This window comes from Lampris incognitus, chromosome 5 (assembly GCF_029633865.1).
Source record: "Lampris incognitus isolate fLamInc1 chromosome 5, fLamInc1.hap2, whole genome shotgun sequence".
In the NCBI taxonomy this organism is placed as follows: domain Eukaryota; kingdom Metazoa; phylum Chordata; class Actinopteri; order Lampriformes; family Lampridae; genus Lampris; species Lampris incognitus.
In genome coordinates this window covers 67213664-67232250 of record NC_079215.1, presented here as the reverse complement: position 1 = coordinate 67232250, position 18587 = coordinate 67213664, and the positions used below count along the sequence as shown (strand labels likewise).

Sequence of the window (18587 nt, the reverse complement as noted above, 5' to 3'; positions counted from 1 at the left end):
GAGTGCAGCCTTCGATACTTTATTGATCCCCGTAGGGAAATTACGCTCTGCATTTAGCCCATCCTAGCTGTGTAGCTAGGAGCAGTGGGCAGTAGCAACACCCGGGGACCAACTCCTGTTTGTCTTGCCATGCCTCGGTCAGGGGCACAGACAGGAGTATTAACCCTAACATGCGTGTCTTTTTTGATGGTGGGAGAAACCGGAGACACGGGGAGACCATGCAAACCTCACACAGAGGACAACATGGGAAGACCCCCAAGGTTGGACAACCCCGGGGTTCGAACACAGGACCTTCTTGCCGTGAGGCGACAGTGCTAACCACTGTGCCACCGTGCCACCCATGATGTCGCCTAAGATGTACTCTTAGACCCCCCCCCCCCTCTTGGTTCAGGATGGTCGTTCCCTCTTCACATAGATGGCCTCTTTGGGTTCCCGTTCAGACCAGCGTTCCTCCCTATCAAGGATGGACACGTCCTCATCCTTGAAAGAGTGGTCACTGGCCTGTATGTGGTGTAGACTGTGGAGTCCTGGCCTGTAGATGGTGTAGACTGTGGACTTCTGGTCTGTAGATGGTGTAGACTGTGGAGTCCTGGTCTGTAGAGGGTGTAGACTGTGGAGTCCTGGTCTGTAGATGGTGTAGACTGTGGAGTCCTGGTCTGTAGATGGTGTAGACTGTGGAGTCCTGGTCCGACGTGTTAGCTCTCCTGTGTTGTGTCATCCTCTTGGCCAGCATCTGTTTAGTTTCCCCAATGTACAAGTCACAGCAATCCTCCTGGCACTTAACAGCTACACTATATTGCTCCGTTTGTGCCGGGGGACCTGATCCTTGGGGTGGACCAACTTCTGGTGCAACGTGTTTTGGGGGTTTGAAAGCAACTGAGACGTGTTGTTTGGAAAATACGCATCATTCCACCACATACAGAATCACCACTGGTTTCCACTTAGACAGCCGTTGTCCTTCTCCTCTCTGATTGGCTGGTGCACTGTTTGGGGTCTTCCTGGCTTTGACAAACACCAGTTAGGATCACCACACTTAACCAGGGCCTGTTTAATGTGGGATTTCTCCCCTTCCCCGGCCGCTGTGTTGGTGGGGACGTTGTCAGCTCGGTGGTCCAGCATCCTGATGACTCCTAGTTTGTGCTCCAGTGGATGATGAGAGTCAAACCTTCAGTACTGATCAGTATCTGTTGGTTTACGGTTAACACCAACAATCAAATGTCCCCCATCACCAACTGCAACTTCACAGTGTAAGAAGGCTACCCTGTCATGTTCCACATCCTCTCTGGTGAACTTGATGTGGTGTCCACAGAGTTAATGTGGTCGGTGAAATGTGCTACGTCCTGAGATCTAATTTTAACCCAGGTGTCGTCCACAAATCTGAACCAATGGCTAGGTGGTGTCCCTGGATGGGACATCAGAGCCTCTTTTCCACTTCCTCCATATACAAGTTGGCCACTACAGGTGAGACTGGGGAACCCATAGCACACCCATGCCTCTGCCTATAGTACTGCCCCCTATAAGAGTACAACTGTCGCCATCTTACAATGCTGTGATTGCAAACATTCCCAAATCCTCTGTGAATAGTACACATGGCCCTTGAAACTCTAGTTATTGGTCACGCCTATTTTCATATGAAACTAGTCGTTGGTTTCAGTCGTTAAGCACTGTATTGTGTATAAGGGTGGGATACCTGCAGTCAGTTGAGACTGGAGAGGTCACTTAGATGATGATGAAACGTCTCTGTCAATAAACGTTGCATCCAGGATGAACTGATTCAACTTCTATTTTCTTCTTGAGCATGCATCAAGACAACATTGAGATGGTTTGGACATGTGTGGAGGAGAGATGCTGGGTATACTGGGAGAAGGATGCTGAATATGGAGCTGCCAGGGAAGAGGAGAAGAGGAAGGCCAAAGAGGAGGTTTATGGATGTGGTGAGGGAGGACATGCAGATGGCTGGTGTGACAGACGATGACCTAGAGGGCAGGAGGAGATGGAAACGGATGATCCGCTGTGGCGTCCCCTAATGGGAGCAGCCGGAAGTAGTAGTAGTAGTAGTAGTAGTAGTAGTAGTAGTAGTAGTAGTAGTAGTAGTAGTAGTAGTAGTAGATTGCATTTTAATGCACAAAATCCATCCACCCATCATCCAAACCGTTTACCCTGCTCTCAGGGTGGCGGGGATGCTGGGCCTATCCCAGCAGTCAGTGGGCAGCAGGTGGGGAGACACCCTGGACAGGCCGCCAGGCCATCACAGGACAATGCACAAAATGAGCTATATAAATACGATTTGACTGATTGACGGGGAAATAAAAGTGATTTTGTTTTGAAAATTAAAGAACGCGAAGCGCCAATTTCGATGAAACGGCCCAGCGATTGGATCGATAAGGTTTGGTGGAAATCAACAAATCATGTGTGCTTTAAGTTCATATTTCATATTTCCGTTCATATTTTAATTGAATTGGATTGAATATTTCAATTTTTAATTTAAATAGGGCTCATGCACAGGATGTGGAGTTCGTTTTGTTTTGCTTTGGTTTTGGTTTTTTGTGCGTCATTGTGCTCAGTTGGGGGCGATAGTGCTCTAGAGGGCTGTTTATTAATCGCCACAAAAATAAAATCAGAAGAAGAGCACCATTAGCAGGTTAAGACTGGGTCATACAAGACTGAATTCCTCACTGCAACTCATCGGGAAACATCAAACTGGGAACTGTGACGTCCGCCGCCAGCCAGAGACTATGCAAGAGAGAGAGAGAGAGAGAGAGAGAGAGAGAGAGAGAGAGAGAGAGAGAGAGAGAGAGAGAGAGAGAGAGAGAGAGAGAGAGAGAGAGAGAGAGAGAGAGAGAGAGAGAGAGAGAGAGAGAGAGAGAGAGAGAGAGAGAGAGAGAGAGAGAGAGAGAGAGAGAGAGAGAGAGAGAGAGAGAGAGAGAGAGAGAGAGAGAGAGAGAGAGAGAGAGAGTCATACTGCAAACGATACAGGAACGAAAAGGAATGATGCACATGGCCCTAGCCTCAGTCTTCCCAAGGAACACCGGGAATGATGTGCCTAAATATATCTTCACCTTTCTCCAGGATGCCGGACCGACGGGAGGGCGGTAAATTAAGGAGTCTTTAATGTAACAGTAGGTGGCGATAATGCTCCATCTGGTTGCAATTCGCCAATAAAACCGAAGAAGAAGAAGAAGAACTCAGACGCAGAAGAAGAACTCGGAGGCAGAAGAAGAACTCGGAGGCAGAAGAAGACCGGGATTTGCGGCGGTACGGTGTCGGTTGCGCCTGCTGGTTGTCAGTCTTAACGCGACTCCGGCGGTTGGGAAAGGGGGCATCAGACGACGCAGCGTCCTCTCTTGGGGCAAAAGAACAAAACAACCCCCCCCTCCCCTCCCCTGGGCAGGTATGATATGAGTGAGGTGAATGAGCTCCGCGGGGGGGAGAGGCAGCAGCCGGGAGTTGCCGCATAAGTGGACGGCGCACCGCGTCGCGTGCGCGGGGCTGGCGGCGCTGCCGCTCCTCCGCCTCGTCGCCGCGCGCCTCGCCGTCCTCCTCCGCTGGTTGTTCGCGCGGCTGAGCGCCGCCATGGCGGCCGGCGGACGGAGGAGCGGCGTGCGGGGCGGCCGGGAGGAGGAGGAGGGGCAGGAGGAGGAGGACGGCGGGGAGCGGGTCAGAAACCACCACAGACAAGCCTTCGAGTACATCTCCGTGGCGCTCCGCATCGACGAGGACGAGCAGGGTAATTAACCACGTCTGCGTCCTGCCACTCTGGCTCCTTCTGCTGCACGTGCGTTATTAGCTCATTAACCAGCGTGATTAGTTAGTTAGCGGGGCAGCCTCCGGGTCCTGCTGGTGTAATCCAGCAGGTGGATGCGGCTCAAAATAGACGTGGGCTCGTGCCGCCGTCCCACGGCTCTTAATGACGAGAGACCTCCAGTACTCTAAACGAGTCCGGTTGTCATGGGCAACACGTTACTACTCAAATGAAGCGCTAGTGAAGTATTCTTAACTACTGGACTCAGCTTTTGTAAAGCACTTATAATAAAGCAAGACATGTTGATAGGTGTTGATAAATACTTGTTAATACTGCAGTTCCTGGTCAATCCAGGTAGTACTAGTTGTGAGGGAAGTACTGTGGAGGAGCTAGTTGTGAGGGAAGTACTGTGGAGGAGCTAGTTGTGAGGGAAGTATTGTGTAGGAGCTAGTTGTGAGGGAAGTATTGTGGAGGAGCTAGTTGTGAGGGAAGTATTGTGGAGGAGCTAGTTGTGAGGGAAGTATTGTGGAGGAGCTAGTTGTGAGGGAAGTATTGTGGAGGAGCTAGTTGTGAGGGAAGTATTGTGTAGGGGCTAGTTGTGAGGGAAGTATTGTGGAGGAGCTAGTTGTGAGGGAAGTATTGTGGAGGAGCTCATGTAAAGTGAGGACCCTCTGTCTCACAGAGCATTTACACTTGAGACTGAGAGACCAGCAGCATCTTGAGACTCCCATCAGTCTAAACGAGCCTTTAGAAAGTGCAAGTACATGATCACAAACTATTGACATGTACATTTGTGCATGAATTAATTATGAATTGCAGTATCAATAAGTATTTATAAACATCAGTTACCACACTCACTAACCAAGGGTGCATGTCTTGCTGTACAAATACTTTACACATGATGAATCCAGTAGTTACTAATACTTAGCTAATGCTTCATTTGTGTAGTTATTATAAAGTGTTGCCTTGTTATGTAGAGGCAACAGTTTGGTTGTTTCTAGTCCGTCGGTCCTCGAGCCGGTCTTCAGGTGCCGTCAGTACTTCTGGATTTCATTATTTTATGAAGTACTCATTTTGCAGATTCATTTACCTCATATGACTCAGAAGTAAAGCAATTAGCAGAGCAACTGAAGTCTTCCCAAATGGCCTCATAGAGCACTCAATAGTAATCATATCATACTAGCACTGTATGAAGAAGTAGTACATCTGCTACACAGTACATCATGTCATAGTAGTACTGTATAAAGTAGTAGTAGTACATTTGCTACAGCCACGAGTGCATGTCATGTTGAGTACATTTAGTGTGAGTGTGTTGTATGTCGTCAGGAGAATCAAAGTACAACATGTATTTAAATGGACACATCAGAATAAACAGATATGTCCTCGTCATAAGACACAAACTGTCAAGCTTAGGTAGGAGGACACAACAGGAGATGGACACATCAGAATAAACAGATGTGTCCTCGTCATAAGACACAACATGTCAAGCTTAGGTAGGAGGACACAACAGGAGATGGACACATCAGAATAAACAGATATGTCCTCGTCATAAGACACAAAATGTCAAGCTTAGGTAGGAGGACACAACAGTAGATGGAAACATCAGAATAAACAGATGTGTCCTCGTCATAAGACACAAAATGTCAAGCTTAGGTAGGAGGACACAACAGTAGATGGACACATCAGAATAAACAGATGTGTCCTCGTCATAAGACACAACATGTCAAGCTTAGGTAGGAGGACACAACAGTAGACACCGGTAACGTTGCTGTTCAAGTAAATAAGGACAACAGCTGACACCAATAGCAGTGTTAGATGAGTCATATTAGCAGGAACGTGACACTGTATGTTTTACAAATACTGCCAATATATACAACTAGAGGCCAGGATTACGGTAGCCCCAGACGAGGAACGTTTTTAGGCCTTTACTGAAGGAAGTATGTTGGCCAGCAGTTCTAATGGGTACCAGGATTTCATCCCACCATTTTGGGGCAAGGGTGGCACGGTAGTTAGCATGGTCGCCTCACAGCAAGAAGGTCCTGGGTTCGAGCCCCGGGCTAGTCCAACCTTGGGGGTCGTCCCAGGTCGTCCTCTATGTGTGGAGTTTGCATGTTCTCCCCGTGTCTGTGTGGGTTTCCTCCAGGGACTCTGGTTTTCGCCCACAGTCCAAAGACATGTAGGTCAGGTGACTCGGCCGTACTAAATTGTCCCTAGGTATGAATGTGTGTGTGTGTGGGCCCTGTGATGGCCTGGTGGTCTGTCCAGGGTGTCTCCCCACCTGCCGCCCAGTGACTGCTGGGAAAGGCTCCAGCATCCCCGCCACCCTGAGAGCAGGATGAGCGGTTGGGATAATGGATGGGTGGATTTTGGGGCAAGGTGAGAGAACGGCGTGGACGTGGAGCTTGTCAGCAACATTCATCTATTGTTCCAGGTGTCGAGCCGCCCTGGTTGGAAGCTGGAATAACAGAATGTAATGAACTATCTGGCAGAATGGAAAACCAGCACTACTGGTAGTACCTATTGATTGAGAGCCAGTGTCTGGAGGCTGATGTACAGCAAGAGCTGCCTGGCCTGTTGCTTGGCGGCTCATATAAAACCCAGTAGACATCGAAGCCTGCACAGCACAGAGCTGCTGTAAATGTGTTTACGGAAAATAATTTGTCAATTTTACATATCTAGGTAGTACGTATTTTTACTTGGTACTGGTATATTGGGGGGGGGGGAACTTGGTAGTAGTACACTGGGGCACATATTGTCATAAAAGTATATACAAGCATGCACACATGCTGGGATGAAAGCACAAATACTACACATTTCTCCAGTCAGTAAGCAGACATGCATTTGTGTTAGATACGATGACTCCCGAGTGTGTCTGGTCAGTATCTCTACATGCCTTCTGCAGCTTCGGAGCATCACAGCGGCGAGACAGCTGACCTTGCAGCTCAATAGTTTGGTCTGTGCGGCTGTCAGCCTGTCAGCTGGTGCAGCCGGCCCGACGTGGGGGACGGAAAACCCCGCAGGGACCAGAAGGAAGACAGGGGCCCTTATTTAAAACTAGCCAAATCACGCGGCTGAACTCGCTTCCTTCGTCCTGCGTCTGAACAGAGCTGCTGCTTTGCCCGAGTCAGCCATATTGAAATGTAGCACACTATGGAGCATTTGCATATGCATGGCACTATAAATAGGACCGGCGAGCATCAAAGAGATCCGAAAATATACTGAACACGGATTTGCTTTGCACAGATTTCATATCGCTGCTGTGAGAGGAAGTTGCCTCACGTCTCAATTTCAAGTCAAGGAGTTCCAGTGTCTAGGGGTCTTGTTCACGAGTGAGGGTAGGATGGAGCGGGAGATTGACAGGCGGACCCTAACTCTAACCCGCGAGCAAAACAAACCCCCACGTGACAGAAACTGTGGTCGTGAGGGTTGATTGTGTTTGCGGGTGACGTCGGCTGGCTCAGGAAAGTCCAAGGCGTCCTCTGCAGCCTGCCTCCGTAGTCACTCAAAAGTGCTTTACTAGTTGTCTTTTGAAAGAGCAATAGGGATCGGCAGATACTACCCTCACCTCACCGAGGTCATCTGTCAGGATGCCCCATACCTGCTTCCACACGGCATTCCCAACCAGCATGGCCGTCTGTGGCTCCTGTACGTTCTCCACCCCCGTGTCCCTTAACAGGTTGTCCACATGGGGGAGTCTTCCTCTACCATGTTGAGCTTTTCTATCGGACGGTTGCCAGAGCACAAGTTTGTTGGCAGCTTCATCACTGTGATGCACGCGGTGGCCTGCGGGATGCATCCTTCTCTGCTGCACTTCTGTGGACACCACAGGGAGCTAGCTCTTCGTATAGCTGGACATCTGTCGGACGTGTCTTCCGTGATACACTGGCAGCCGTTCTGAGCATCCTAGTACAGCATCCATCCAGCTGTTTCTACAGAAACAGCTGGATGGATGCTGTACTAGGATGCAGATGCTAATGCTATACTTTCAGGTAGTATTTTCATAAAGTAAGGTAAAACTGTGCTTTAAATTAAATAACGTTTGCCACCACTTGGTGGCGCTTCGGGAAACCTGTCCTCACTCCGTTGTGTTCAACACTGCGCCCACATGATGCTATGATGTTGTTGTGTTCCCATTGCCTGGTTTTTCACGGTGTTCTGTGGTTGTTAGAATGGGTTTGAAAATGAAAAATAAATATTAAAGAGCACTACAGATGCAGTGTTCGCTCTGGCAATGCAGACGGGGAAGTAGATGGGATTTTTTTTCCTTTAACATGGAAGACTTGCCAGATCTGTCAGAAGAGGTGTCTGTCCCAGGGTTTGTAGTGGTTTGGTATGGACCCGGTGAGTCTGGACAAATTAGGCCCTGCCACACGTGTTGGCTAAAGTGGAGAACGTAAATGTCTACAGGCATGATTGACACGCGAGGGACTTTGTTGGATGGACCGGTGACGTCTCCCTGTCCTCCGCCGAGGGCCTGTTGGGATAGACGGCAGCCTTGCACCCATGATCATTCATTCATTCATCATCAGCCTCTTCTCCGGGGTCGGGTGGCTGGGCAGCAAGCTAAGTAGGGCACTCCAGACCTCCCTCTCCCCAGCAGCGCCCTCCAGCTCCTCCTGGGGGATCCCAAGGTGTTCTCAGGCCAGACTGGACATGCAGTCCCTCCAGCGAGTTCTGGGTCTTCCCGGGGTCTCCTCCCAGTTGGCCGTGCCCGGTAAACCTCCAAAGGGAGGCGCCCAGGAGGCATCCTGATCCGATGCCCGGACCACCTCAACTGGCTCCTTTTGATGCGAAGGAGCAGCAGCTCTACTCCGAGCTCCCTCCGGATGTCCAAGCTCCTCACCCTATCTCTAAGGCTGAGCCCAGACACCCTACGGAGGAAACTCCTTTCAGCCGCTTGTATCCGCCATCTCACCCTTTCGGTCACTACCCAAAGGTCATGACCCCTTGCACCCATGTGAGACGATGAAGTGGATGAAGCGGGTGTATCGGATGAGTCACCTTTGACAGGGTTTGTGTTTCATTTGTAAAGATGTTTTTACACAGCTGGAAACGGAGGCTGCTTGGAGTCTACCAGCATTCAAGGCCTGTCGATTAAAAAGTCTCCCTGTGAATCGTGTCACTAAAAAAGTCGGGGACAAATCCTGTAGACCGAAGAAACGGCCTGTGTGCAGGTCCAGGAGGGCTCTGATCCAGGAAGCCGGGATGTGTTGGTGCTGTGGTGCGGCAGTATTTCCATGCCATTCCAGAGGAATCGATGGGTGCGGGTGGCCCGGGGATGATGCGCGGGAGCAGTTATTGATATCGGCAGCAGCGTGGAAAACTCTGACCCCTTATTAAAGCTGGCACGTCATTAGGCAGCTAATGGGTCCAGTTCAGTCATCCTGCCACCAGAGGCTGTTTACCCTGTAAACACTGCTCCGACCTGTACAGTCAGCCAGGCTTCACTTGTGTAGTACACGCTGTAGTACACGCTGTAGTACACGCTGTAGTACACGGTGCCATCCACTGAACAGGTAAACAGTTACACAAAGAACAAGAAACACATGTAGACGGTACATATTCATGATAGAAATATGTTTTAACATTTTCCATTTCTCTAGATACAACAAACATACCAGTAATTAACATATATGCCTGGTTATTTTGGATTTTTTTCCCCCCTTTTTCTCCCCAATTGCTCCACTCTTCTGAGCCGTCCCGGTTGTCGCTCCACCCCCTCTGCTGATCCGGGGTGGGCTGCAGACTACCACATGCCTCCTCCGGTACATGTGGAGTCGACAGCTGTGATTATTATTTTTCCACAGAAAATATTCTCAGTACCGTCGACAGGCTTAGGCGTCGTCAGTAAAGCTAAAAGTTTCTGCTTTAAAACCAAAATTGAGTCGGGTGTTGTCATGTCCCCAGAGCTTGACAAACCGTTCATGCAGGTGTAGTTTCACCCTCACCGTGTATTTCTCTGCAGCAGCTAAATGGTTAAACCCATGCAGCACAACACTGAGTACATGTGAAGGCAGGATCTCAGTAGGTAGAGCAGGTCGTCTGGTACCTGGAGGGTTGCCGGTGCCTGAGCAAGACCCCGAACCCCTAACCCCAATCCCTGAACCCATAACCCCTATCTCCTAACCCTGAACCCTAAACTCCAACCCCTTACCCTAACCTCTAACTCCTAACCCTGAACCCTAAACTCCAACCCCTTACCCTAACCTCTAACTCCTAACCCCAAACCCTTAAACCCCCCTGATGAGCTGGTTGACACTGCCATCAGTGTGTGTGTGTGGGTGGGTGGGTGGGTGTGGGTGAGTGTGTGAGTGGGTGAGTGAGTGTGAGGCATTAATTGATTCTAAAGGGCTTTGGGAAAAGGTCCTAGTATATAATATTTACCATTTGCAAAAGAAAGAGAAAGAAGTAAAAACGTAGGGTGCAGGTTTGTATAAGCAGAGGATGTAAAATGAAAGGAATAAGAAGGGTGGGGGGGCGGGTGGGGGGGGGCTGTGTTTGACCTGTTTCTCTGACTGACTGGTTTTCTGTGTGCCCAGGCCATAAGGAGCAGGCGGTGGAGTGGTATAAAAGAGGCATTGCAGAGCTGGAAAGGGGCATCGCCATCACCATTCCAGAAAACGGTGAGTCCAGCCGATATGAGGAAAACCGTGACGGTGTGAACCCCACCCTGACTGATGCAGCTGTCCCCAGCGCCCCCTGCTGACAGATACCTGTAAAATGTTACATCGCCAAATTAGTATGCATATAGGCTGCACATACGCAGGCCAGGCCTACATATACATCTTTTATTATCACGACGTGGCAGATTTCCCACCTGCCACACTACTAGTTAGGTTGAGAAAGACAGCCAGTACAGGACCATGATGTCATACCTGGGATAAAACACACCTACTACTACTACTACATTACTACTACTACTGCTACTACTACATTACTACTACTACTACTACTAGTTAGGTTGAGAAAGACAGCCAGTACAGGACCATGATGTCTTACTAGGGATAAAACACACCTACTACTACTACTACATTACTACTACTACTGCTACTACTACATTACTACTACTACTACTGCTACTACTACTACTAGTTAGGTTGATAAAGACAGCAAATACAGGAACATGATGTCATACTAGGGATAAAACACACCTACTACTACTACTACTAGTTAGGTTGATAAAGACAGCCAGTACAGGACCATGATGTCATACCTGGGATAAAACACACCTACTACTACTACTACTGCTACTACTACATTACTACTACTACTACTACTAGTTAGGTTGATAAAGACAGCCAGTACAGGACCATGATGTCATACCTGGGATAAAACACACCTACTACTACTACTACATTACTACTACTACTGCTACTACTACATTACTACTACTACTACTGCTACTACTACTACTAGTTAGGTTGATAAAGACAGCAAATACAGGAACATGATGTCATACTAGGGATAAAACACACCTACTACTACTACTACTAGTTAGGTTGATAAAGACAGCCAGTACAGGACCATGATGTCATACCTGGGATAAAACACACCTACTACTACTACTACATTACTACTACTACTGCTACTACTACATTACTACTACTACTACTGCTACTACTACTACTAGTTAGGTTGATAAAGACAGCAAATACAGGAACATGATGTCATACTAGGGATAAAACACACCTACTACTACTACTACTAGTTAGGTTGATAAAGACAGCCAGTACAGGACCATGATGTCATACCTGGGATAAAACACACCTACTACTACTACTACATTACTACTACTACTGCTACTACTACATTACTACTACTACTACTGCTACTACTACTACTAGTTAGGTTGATAAAGACAGCAAATACAGGAACATGATGTCATACTAGGGATAAAACACACCTACTACTACTACTACTAGTTAGGTTGATAAAGACAGCCAGTACAGGACCATGATGTCATACCTGGGATAAAACACACCTACTATTACTACTACTACTGCTACTACTACTACTACTACTAGTTAGGTTGATAAAGACAGCCAATACAGGACCATGATGTCATACTAGGGATAAAACACACCTAATGCTACTACTACATTACTACTACTACTACTACTAGTTAGGTTGATAAAGACAGCCAATACAGGAACATGATGTCATACCTGGGATAAAACACACCTACTACTACTACTACATTACTACTACTACTGCTACTACTACATTACTACTACTACTACTACTAGTTAGGTTGATAAAGACAGCCAGTACAGGACCATGATGTCATACCTGGGATAAAACACACCTACTATTACTACTACTACTGCTACTACTACATTACTACTACTACTACTACTACTACTAGTTAGGTTGATAAAGACAGCCAATACAGGACCATGATGTCATACTAGGGATAAAACACACCTACTACTGCTACTACTACATTACTACTACTACTACTACTAGTTAGGTTGATAAAGACAGCAAATACAGGAACATGATGTCATACCTGGGATAAAACACACCTAATGCTACTACTACATTACTACTACTACTACTACTAGTTAGGTTGATAAAGACAGCAAATACAGGAACATGATGTCATACCTGGGATAAAACACACCTACTACTGCTACTACATTACTACTACTACTGCTACTACTACTACTAGTTAGGTTGATAAAGACAGCCAATACAGGAACATGATGTCATACCTGGGATAAAACACACCTACTATTACTACTACTACTGCTACTACTACATTACTACTACTACTACTACTAGTTAGGTTGATAAAGACAGCCAATACAGGACCATGATGTCATACCTGGGATAAAACACACCTACTACTACTACTACATTACTACTACTACTACTACTACTAGTTAGGTTGATAAAGACAGCCAATACAGGACCATGATGTCATACTAGGGATAAAACACACCTACTATTACTACTACTACTGCTACTACTACATTACTACTACTACTACTACTAGTTAGGTTGATAAAGACAGCCAATACAGGACCATGATGTCATACTAGGGATAAAACACACCTAATGCTACTACTACATTACTACTACTACTACTACTACTAGTTAGGTTGATAAAGACAGCCAACACAGGAACATGATGTCATACCTGGGATAAAACACACCTACTACTACTACTACATTACTACTACTACTGCTACTACTACATTACTACTACTACTACTACTAGTTAGGTTGATAAAGACAGCCAGTACAGGACCATGATGTCATACCTGGGATAAAACACACCTACTATTACTACTACTACTGCTACTACTACATTACTACTACTACTACTACTAGTTAGGTTGATAAAGACAGCCAATACAGGACCATGATGTCATACTAGGGATAAAACACACCTACTACTGCTACTACTACATTACTACTACTACTACTACTAGTTAGGTTGATAAAGACAGCCAGTACAGGACCATGATGTCATACCTGGGATAAAACACACCTACTACTACTACTACATTACTACTACTACTGCTACTACTACATTACTACTACTACTACTGCTACTACTACTACTAGTTAGGTTGATAAAGACAGCAAATACAGGAACATGATGTCATACTAGGGATAAAACACACCTACTACTACTACTACTAGTTAGGTTGATAAAGACAGCCAGTACAGGACCATGATGTCATACCTGGGATAAAACACACCTACTACTACTACTACATTACTACTACTACTGCTACTACTACATTACTACTACTACTACTGCTACTACTACTACTAGTTAGGTTGATAAAGACAGCAAATACAGGAACATGATGTCATACTAGGGATAAAACACACCTACTACTACTACTACTAGTTAGGTTGATAAAGACAGCCAGTACAGGACCATGATGTCATACCTGGGATAAAACACACCTACTATTACTACTACTACTGCTACTACTACATTACTACTACTACTACTACTAGTTAGGTTGATAAAGACAGCCAATACAGGACCATGATGTCATACTAGGGATAAAACACACCTAATGCTACTACTACATTACTACTACTACTACTACTAGTTAGGTTGATAAAGACAGCCAATACAGGAACATGATGTCATACCTGGGATAAAACACACCTATTACTACTACTACATTACTACTACTACTGCTACTACTACATTACTACTACTACTACTACTAGTTAGGTTGATAAAGACAGCCAGTACAGGACCATGATGTCATACCTGGGATAAAACACACCTACTATTACTACTACTACTGCTACTACTACATTACTACTACTACTACTACTAGTTAGGTTGATAAAGACAGCCAATACAGGACCATGATGTCATACTAGGGATAAAACACACCTACTACTGCTACTACTACATTACTACTACTACTACTACTAGTTAGGTTGATAAAGACAGCAAATACAGGAACATGATGTCATACCTGGGATAAAACACACCTAATGCTACTACTACATTACTACTACTACTACTACTAGTTAGGTTGATAAAGACAGCAAATACAGGAACATGATGTCATACCTGGGATAAAACACACCTACTACTGCTACTACATTACTACTACTACTGCTACTACTACTACTACTACTAGTTAGGTTGATAAAGACAGCCAATACAGGAACATGATGTCATACCTGGGATAAAACACACCTACTATTACTACTACTACTGCTACTACTACATTACTACTACTACTACTACTAGTTAGGTTGATAAAGACAGCCAATACAGGACCATGAAGTCATACTAGGGATAAAACACACCTAATGCTACTACTACATTACTACTACTACTACTACTAGTTAGGTTGATAAAGACAGCCAACACAGGAACATGATGTCATACCTGGGATAAAACACACCTACTACTACTACTACATTACTACTACTACTGCTACTACTACATTACTACTACTACTACTACTAGTTAGGTTGATAAAGACAGCCAGTACAGGACCATGATGTCATACCTGGGATAAAACACACCTACTACTACTACTACATTACTACTACTACTGCTACTACTACATTACTACTACTGCTACTACTACTACTAGTTAGGTTGATAAAGACAGCAAATACAGGAACATGATGTCATACTAGGGATAAAACACACCTACTACTACTACTACTAGTTAGGTTGATAAAGACAGCCAGTACAGGACCATGATGTCATACCTGGGATAAAACACACCTACTACTACTACTACATTACTACTACTACTGCTACTACTACATTACTACTACTACTACTGCTACTACTACTACTAGTTAGGTTGATAAAGACAGCAAATACAGGAACATGATGTCATACTAGGGATAAAACACACCTACTACTACTACTACTAGTTAGGTTGATAAAGACAGCCAGTACAGGACCATGATGTCATACCTGGGATAAAACACACCTACTATTACTACTACTACTGCTACTACTACATTACTACTACTACTACTACTAGTTAGGTTGATAAAGACAGCCAATACAGGACCATGATGTCATACTAGGGATAAAACACACCTAATGCTACTACTACATTACTACTACTACTACTACTAGTTAGGTTGATAAAGACAGCCAATACAGGAACATGATGTCATACCTGGGATAAAACACACCTACTACTACTACTACATTACTACTACTACTGCTACTACTACATTACTACTACTACTACTACTAGTTAGGTTGATAAAGACAGCCAGTACAGGACCATGATGTCATACCTGGGATAAAACACACCTACTATTACTACTACTACTGCTACTACTACATTACTACTACTACTACTACTACTACTAGTTAGGTTGATAAAGACAGCCAATACAGGACCATGATGTCATACTAGGGATAAAACACACCTACTACTGCTACTACTACATTACTACTACTACTACTACTAGTTAGGTTGATAAAGACAGCAAATACAGGAACATGATGTCATACCTGGGATAAAACACACCTAATGCTACTACTACATTACTACTACTACTACTACTAGTTAGGTTGATAAAGACAGCAAATACAGGAACATGATGTCATACCTGGGATAAAACACACCTACTACTGCTACTACATTACTACTACTACTGCTACTACTACTACTAGTTAGGTTGATAAAGACAGCCAATACAGGAACATGATGTCATACCTGGGATAAAACACACCTACTATTACTACTACTACTGCTACTACTACATTACTACTACTACTACTACTAGTTAGGTTGATAAAGACAGCCAATACAGGACCATGATGTCATACTAGGGATAAAACACACCTAATGCTACTACTACATTACTACTACTACTACTACTAGTTAGGTTGATAAAGACAGCCAACACAGGAACATGATGTCATACCTGGGATAAAACACACCTACTACTACTACTACATTACTACTACTACTGCTACTACTACTACTACTACTAGTTAGGTTGATAAAGACAGCCAATACAGGAACATGATGTCATACCTGGGATAAAACACACCTACTATTACTACTACTACTGCTACTACTACATTACTACTACTACTACTACTAGTTAGGTTGATAAAGACAGCCAATACAGGACCATGATGTCATACCTGGGATAAAACACACCTACTACTACTACTACATTACTACTACTACTACTACTACTAGTTAGGTTGATAAAGACAGCCAATACAGGACCATGATGTCATACTAGGGATAAAACACACCTACTATTACTACTACTACTGCTACTACTACATTACTACTACTACTACTACTAGTTAGGTTGATAAAGACAGCCAATACAGGACCATGATGTCATACTAGGGATAAAACACACCTAATGCTACTACTACATTACTACTACTACTACTACTACTAGTTAGGTTGATAAAGACAGCCAACACAGGAACATGATGTCATACCTGGGATAAAACACACCTACTACTACTACTACATTACTACTACTACTGCTACTACTACATTACTACTACTACTACTACTAGTTAGGTTGATAAAGACAGCCAGTACAGGACCATGATGTCATACCTGGGATAAAACACACCTACTATTACTACTACTACTGCTACTACTACATTACTACTACTACTACTACTAGTTAGGTTGATAAAGACAGCCAATACAGGACCATGATGTCATACTAGGGATAAAACACACCTACTACTGCTACTACTACATTACTACTACTACTACTACTAGTTAGGTTGATAAAGACAGCCAGTACAGGACCATGATGTCATACCTGGGATAAAACACACCTACTACTACTACTACATTACTACTACTACTGCTACTACTACATTACTACTACTACTACTGCTACTACTACTACTAGTTAGGTTGATAAAGACAGCAAATACAGGAAAATGATGTCATACTAGGGATAAAACACACCTACTACTACTACTACTAGTTAGGTTGATAAAGACAGCCAGTACAGGACCATGATGTCATACCTGGGATAAAACACACCTACTACTACTACTACATTACTACTACTACTGCTACTACTACATTACTACTACTACTACTGCTACTACTACTACTAGTTAGGTTGATAAAGACAGCAAATACAGGAACATGATGTCATACTAGGGATAAAACACACCTACTACTACTACTACTAGTTAGGTTGATAAAGACAGCCAGTACAGGACCATGATGTCATACCTGGGATAAAACACACCTACTATTACTACTACTACTGCTACTACTACATTACTACTACTACTACTACTAGTTAGGTTGATAAAGACAGCCAATACAGGACCATGATGTCATACTAGGGATAAAACACACCTAATGCTACTACTACATTACTACTACTACTACTACTAGTTAGGTTGATAAAGACAGCCAATACAGGAACATGATGTCATACCTGGGATAAAACACACCTATTACTACTACTACATTACTACTACTACTGCTACTACTACATTACTACTACTACTACTACTAGTTAGGTTGATAAAGACAGCCAGTACAGGACCATGATGTCATACCTGGGATAAAACACACCTACTATTACTACTACTACTGCTACTACTACATTACTACTACTACTACTACTAGTTAGGTTGATAAAGACAGCCAATACAGGACCATGATGTCATACTAGGGATAAAACACACCTACTACTGCTACTACTACATTACTACTACTACTACTACTAGTTAGGTTGATAAAGACAGCAAATACAGGAACATGATGTCATACCTGGGATAAAACACACCTAATGCTACTACTACATTACTACTACTACTACTACTAGTTAGGTTGATAAAGACAGCAAATACAGGAACATGATGTCATACCTGGGATAAAACACACCTACTACTGCTACTACATTACTACTACTACTGCTACTACTACTACTACTACTAGTTAGGTTGATAAAGACAGCCAATACAGGAACATGATGTCATACCTGGGATAAAACACACCTACTATTACTACTACTACTGCTACTACTACATTACTACTACTACTACTACTAGTTAGGTTGATAAAGGCAGCCAATACAGGACCATGAAGTCATACTAGGGATAAAACACACCTAATGCTACTACTACATTACTACTACTACTACTACTAGTTAGGTTGATAAAGACAGCCAACACAGGAACATGATGTCATACCTGGGATAAAACACACCTACTACTACTACTACATTACTACTACTACTGCTACTACTACATTACTACTACTACTACTACTAGTTAGGTTGATAAAGACAGCCAGTACAGGACCATGATGTCATACCTGGGATAAAACACACCTACTACTACTACTACATTACTACTACTACT

At 44.3% G+C, this 18587-nt stretch overlaps 1 protein-coding gene across 1 annotated transcript in view; it reads left to right on the top strand.

Annotated features, from left to right (window-relative positions):
- The first annotated feature begins 3020 nt into the window (after window positions 1-3020).
- Window positions 3021-18587, top strand: part of spast (spastin) — a 46600-nt gene continuing 31033 nt past the window's right edge. The window contains exons 1-2 of the mRNA XM_056279814.1: window positions 3021-3727; window positions 10282-10365. Of these exons, the coding sequence (XP_056135789.1) occupies window positions 3412-3727; window positions 10282-10365 (400 nt within the window). The 5' untranslated portion in view covers window positions 3021-3411. The remainder of the gene's footprint in view (window positions 3728-10281; window positions 10366-18587) is intronic.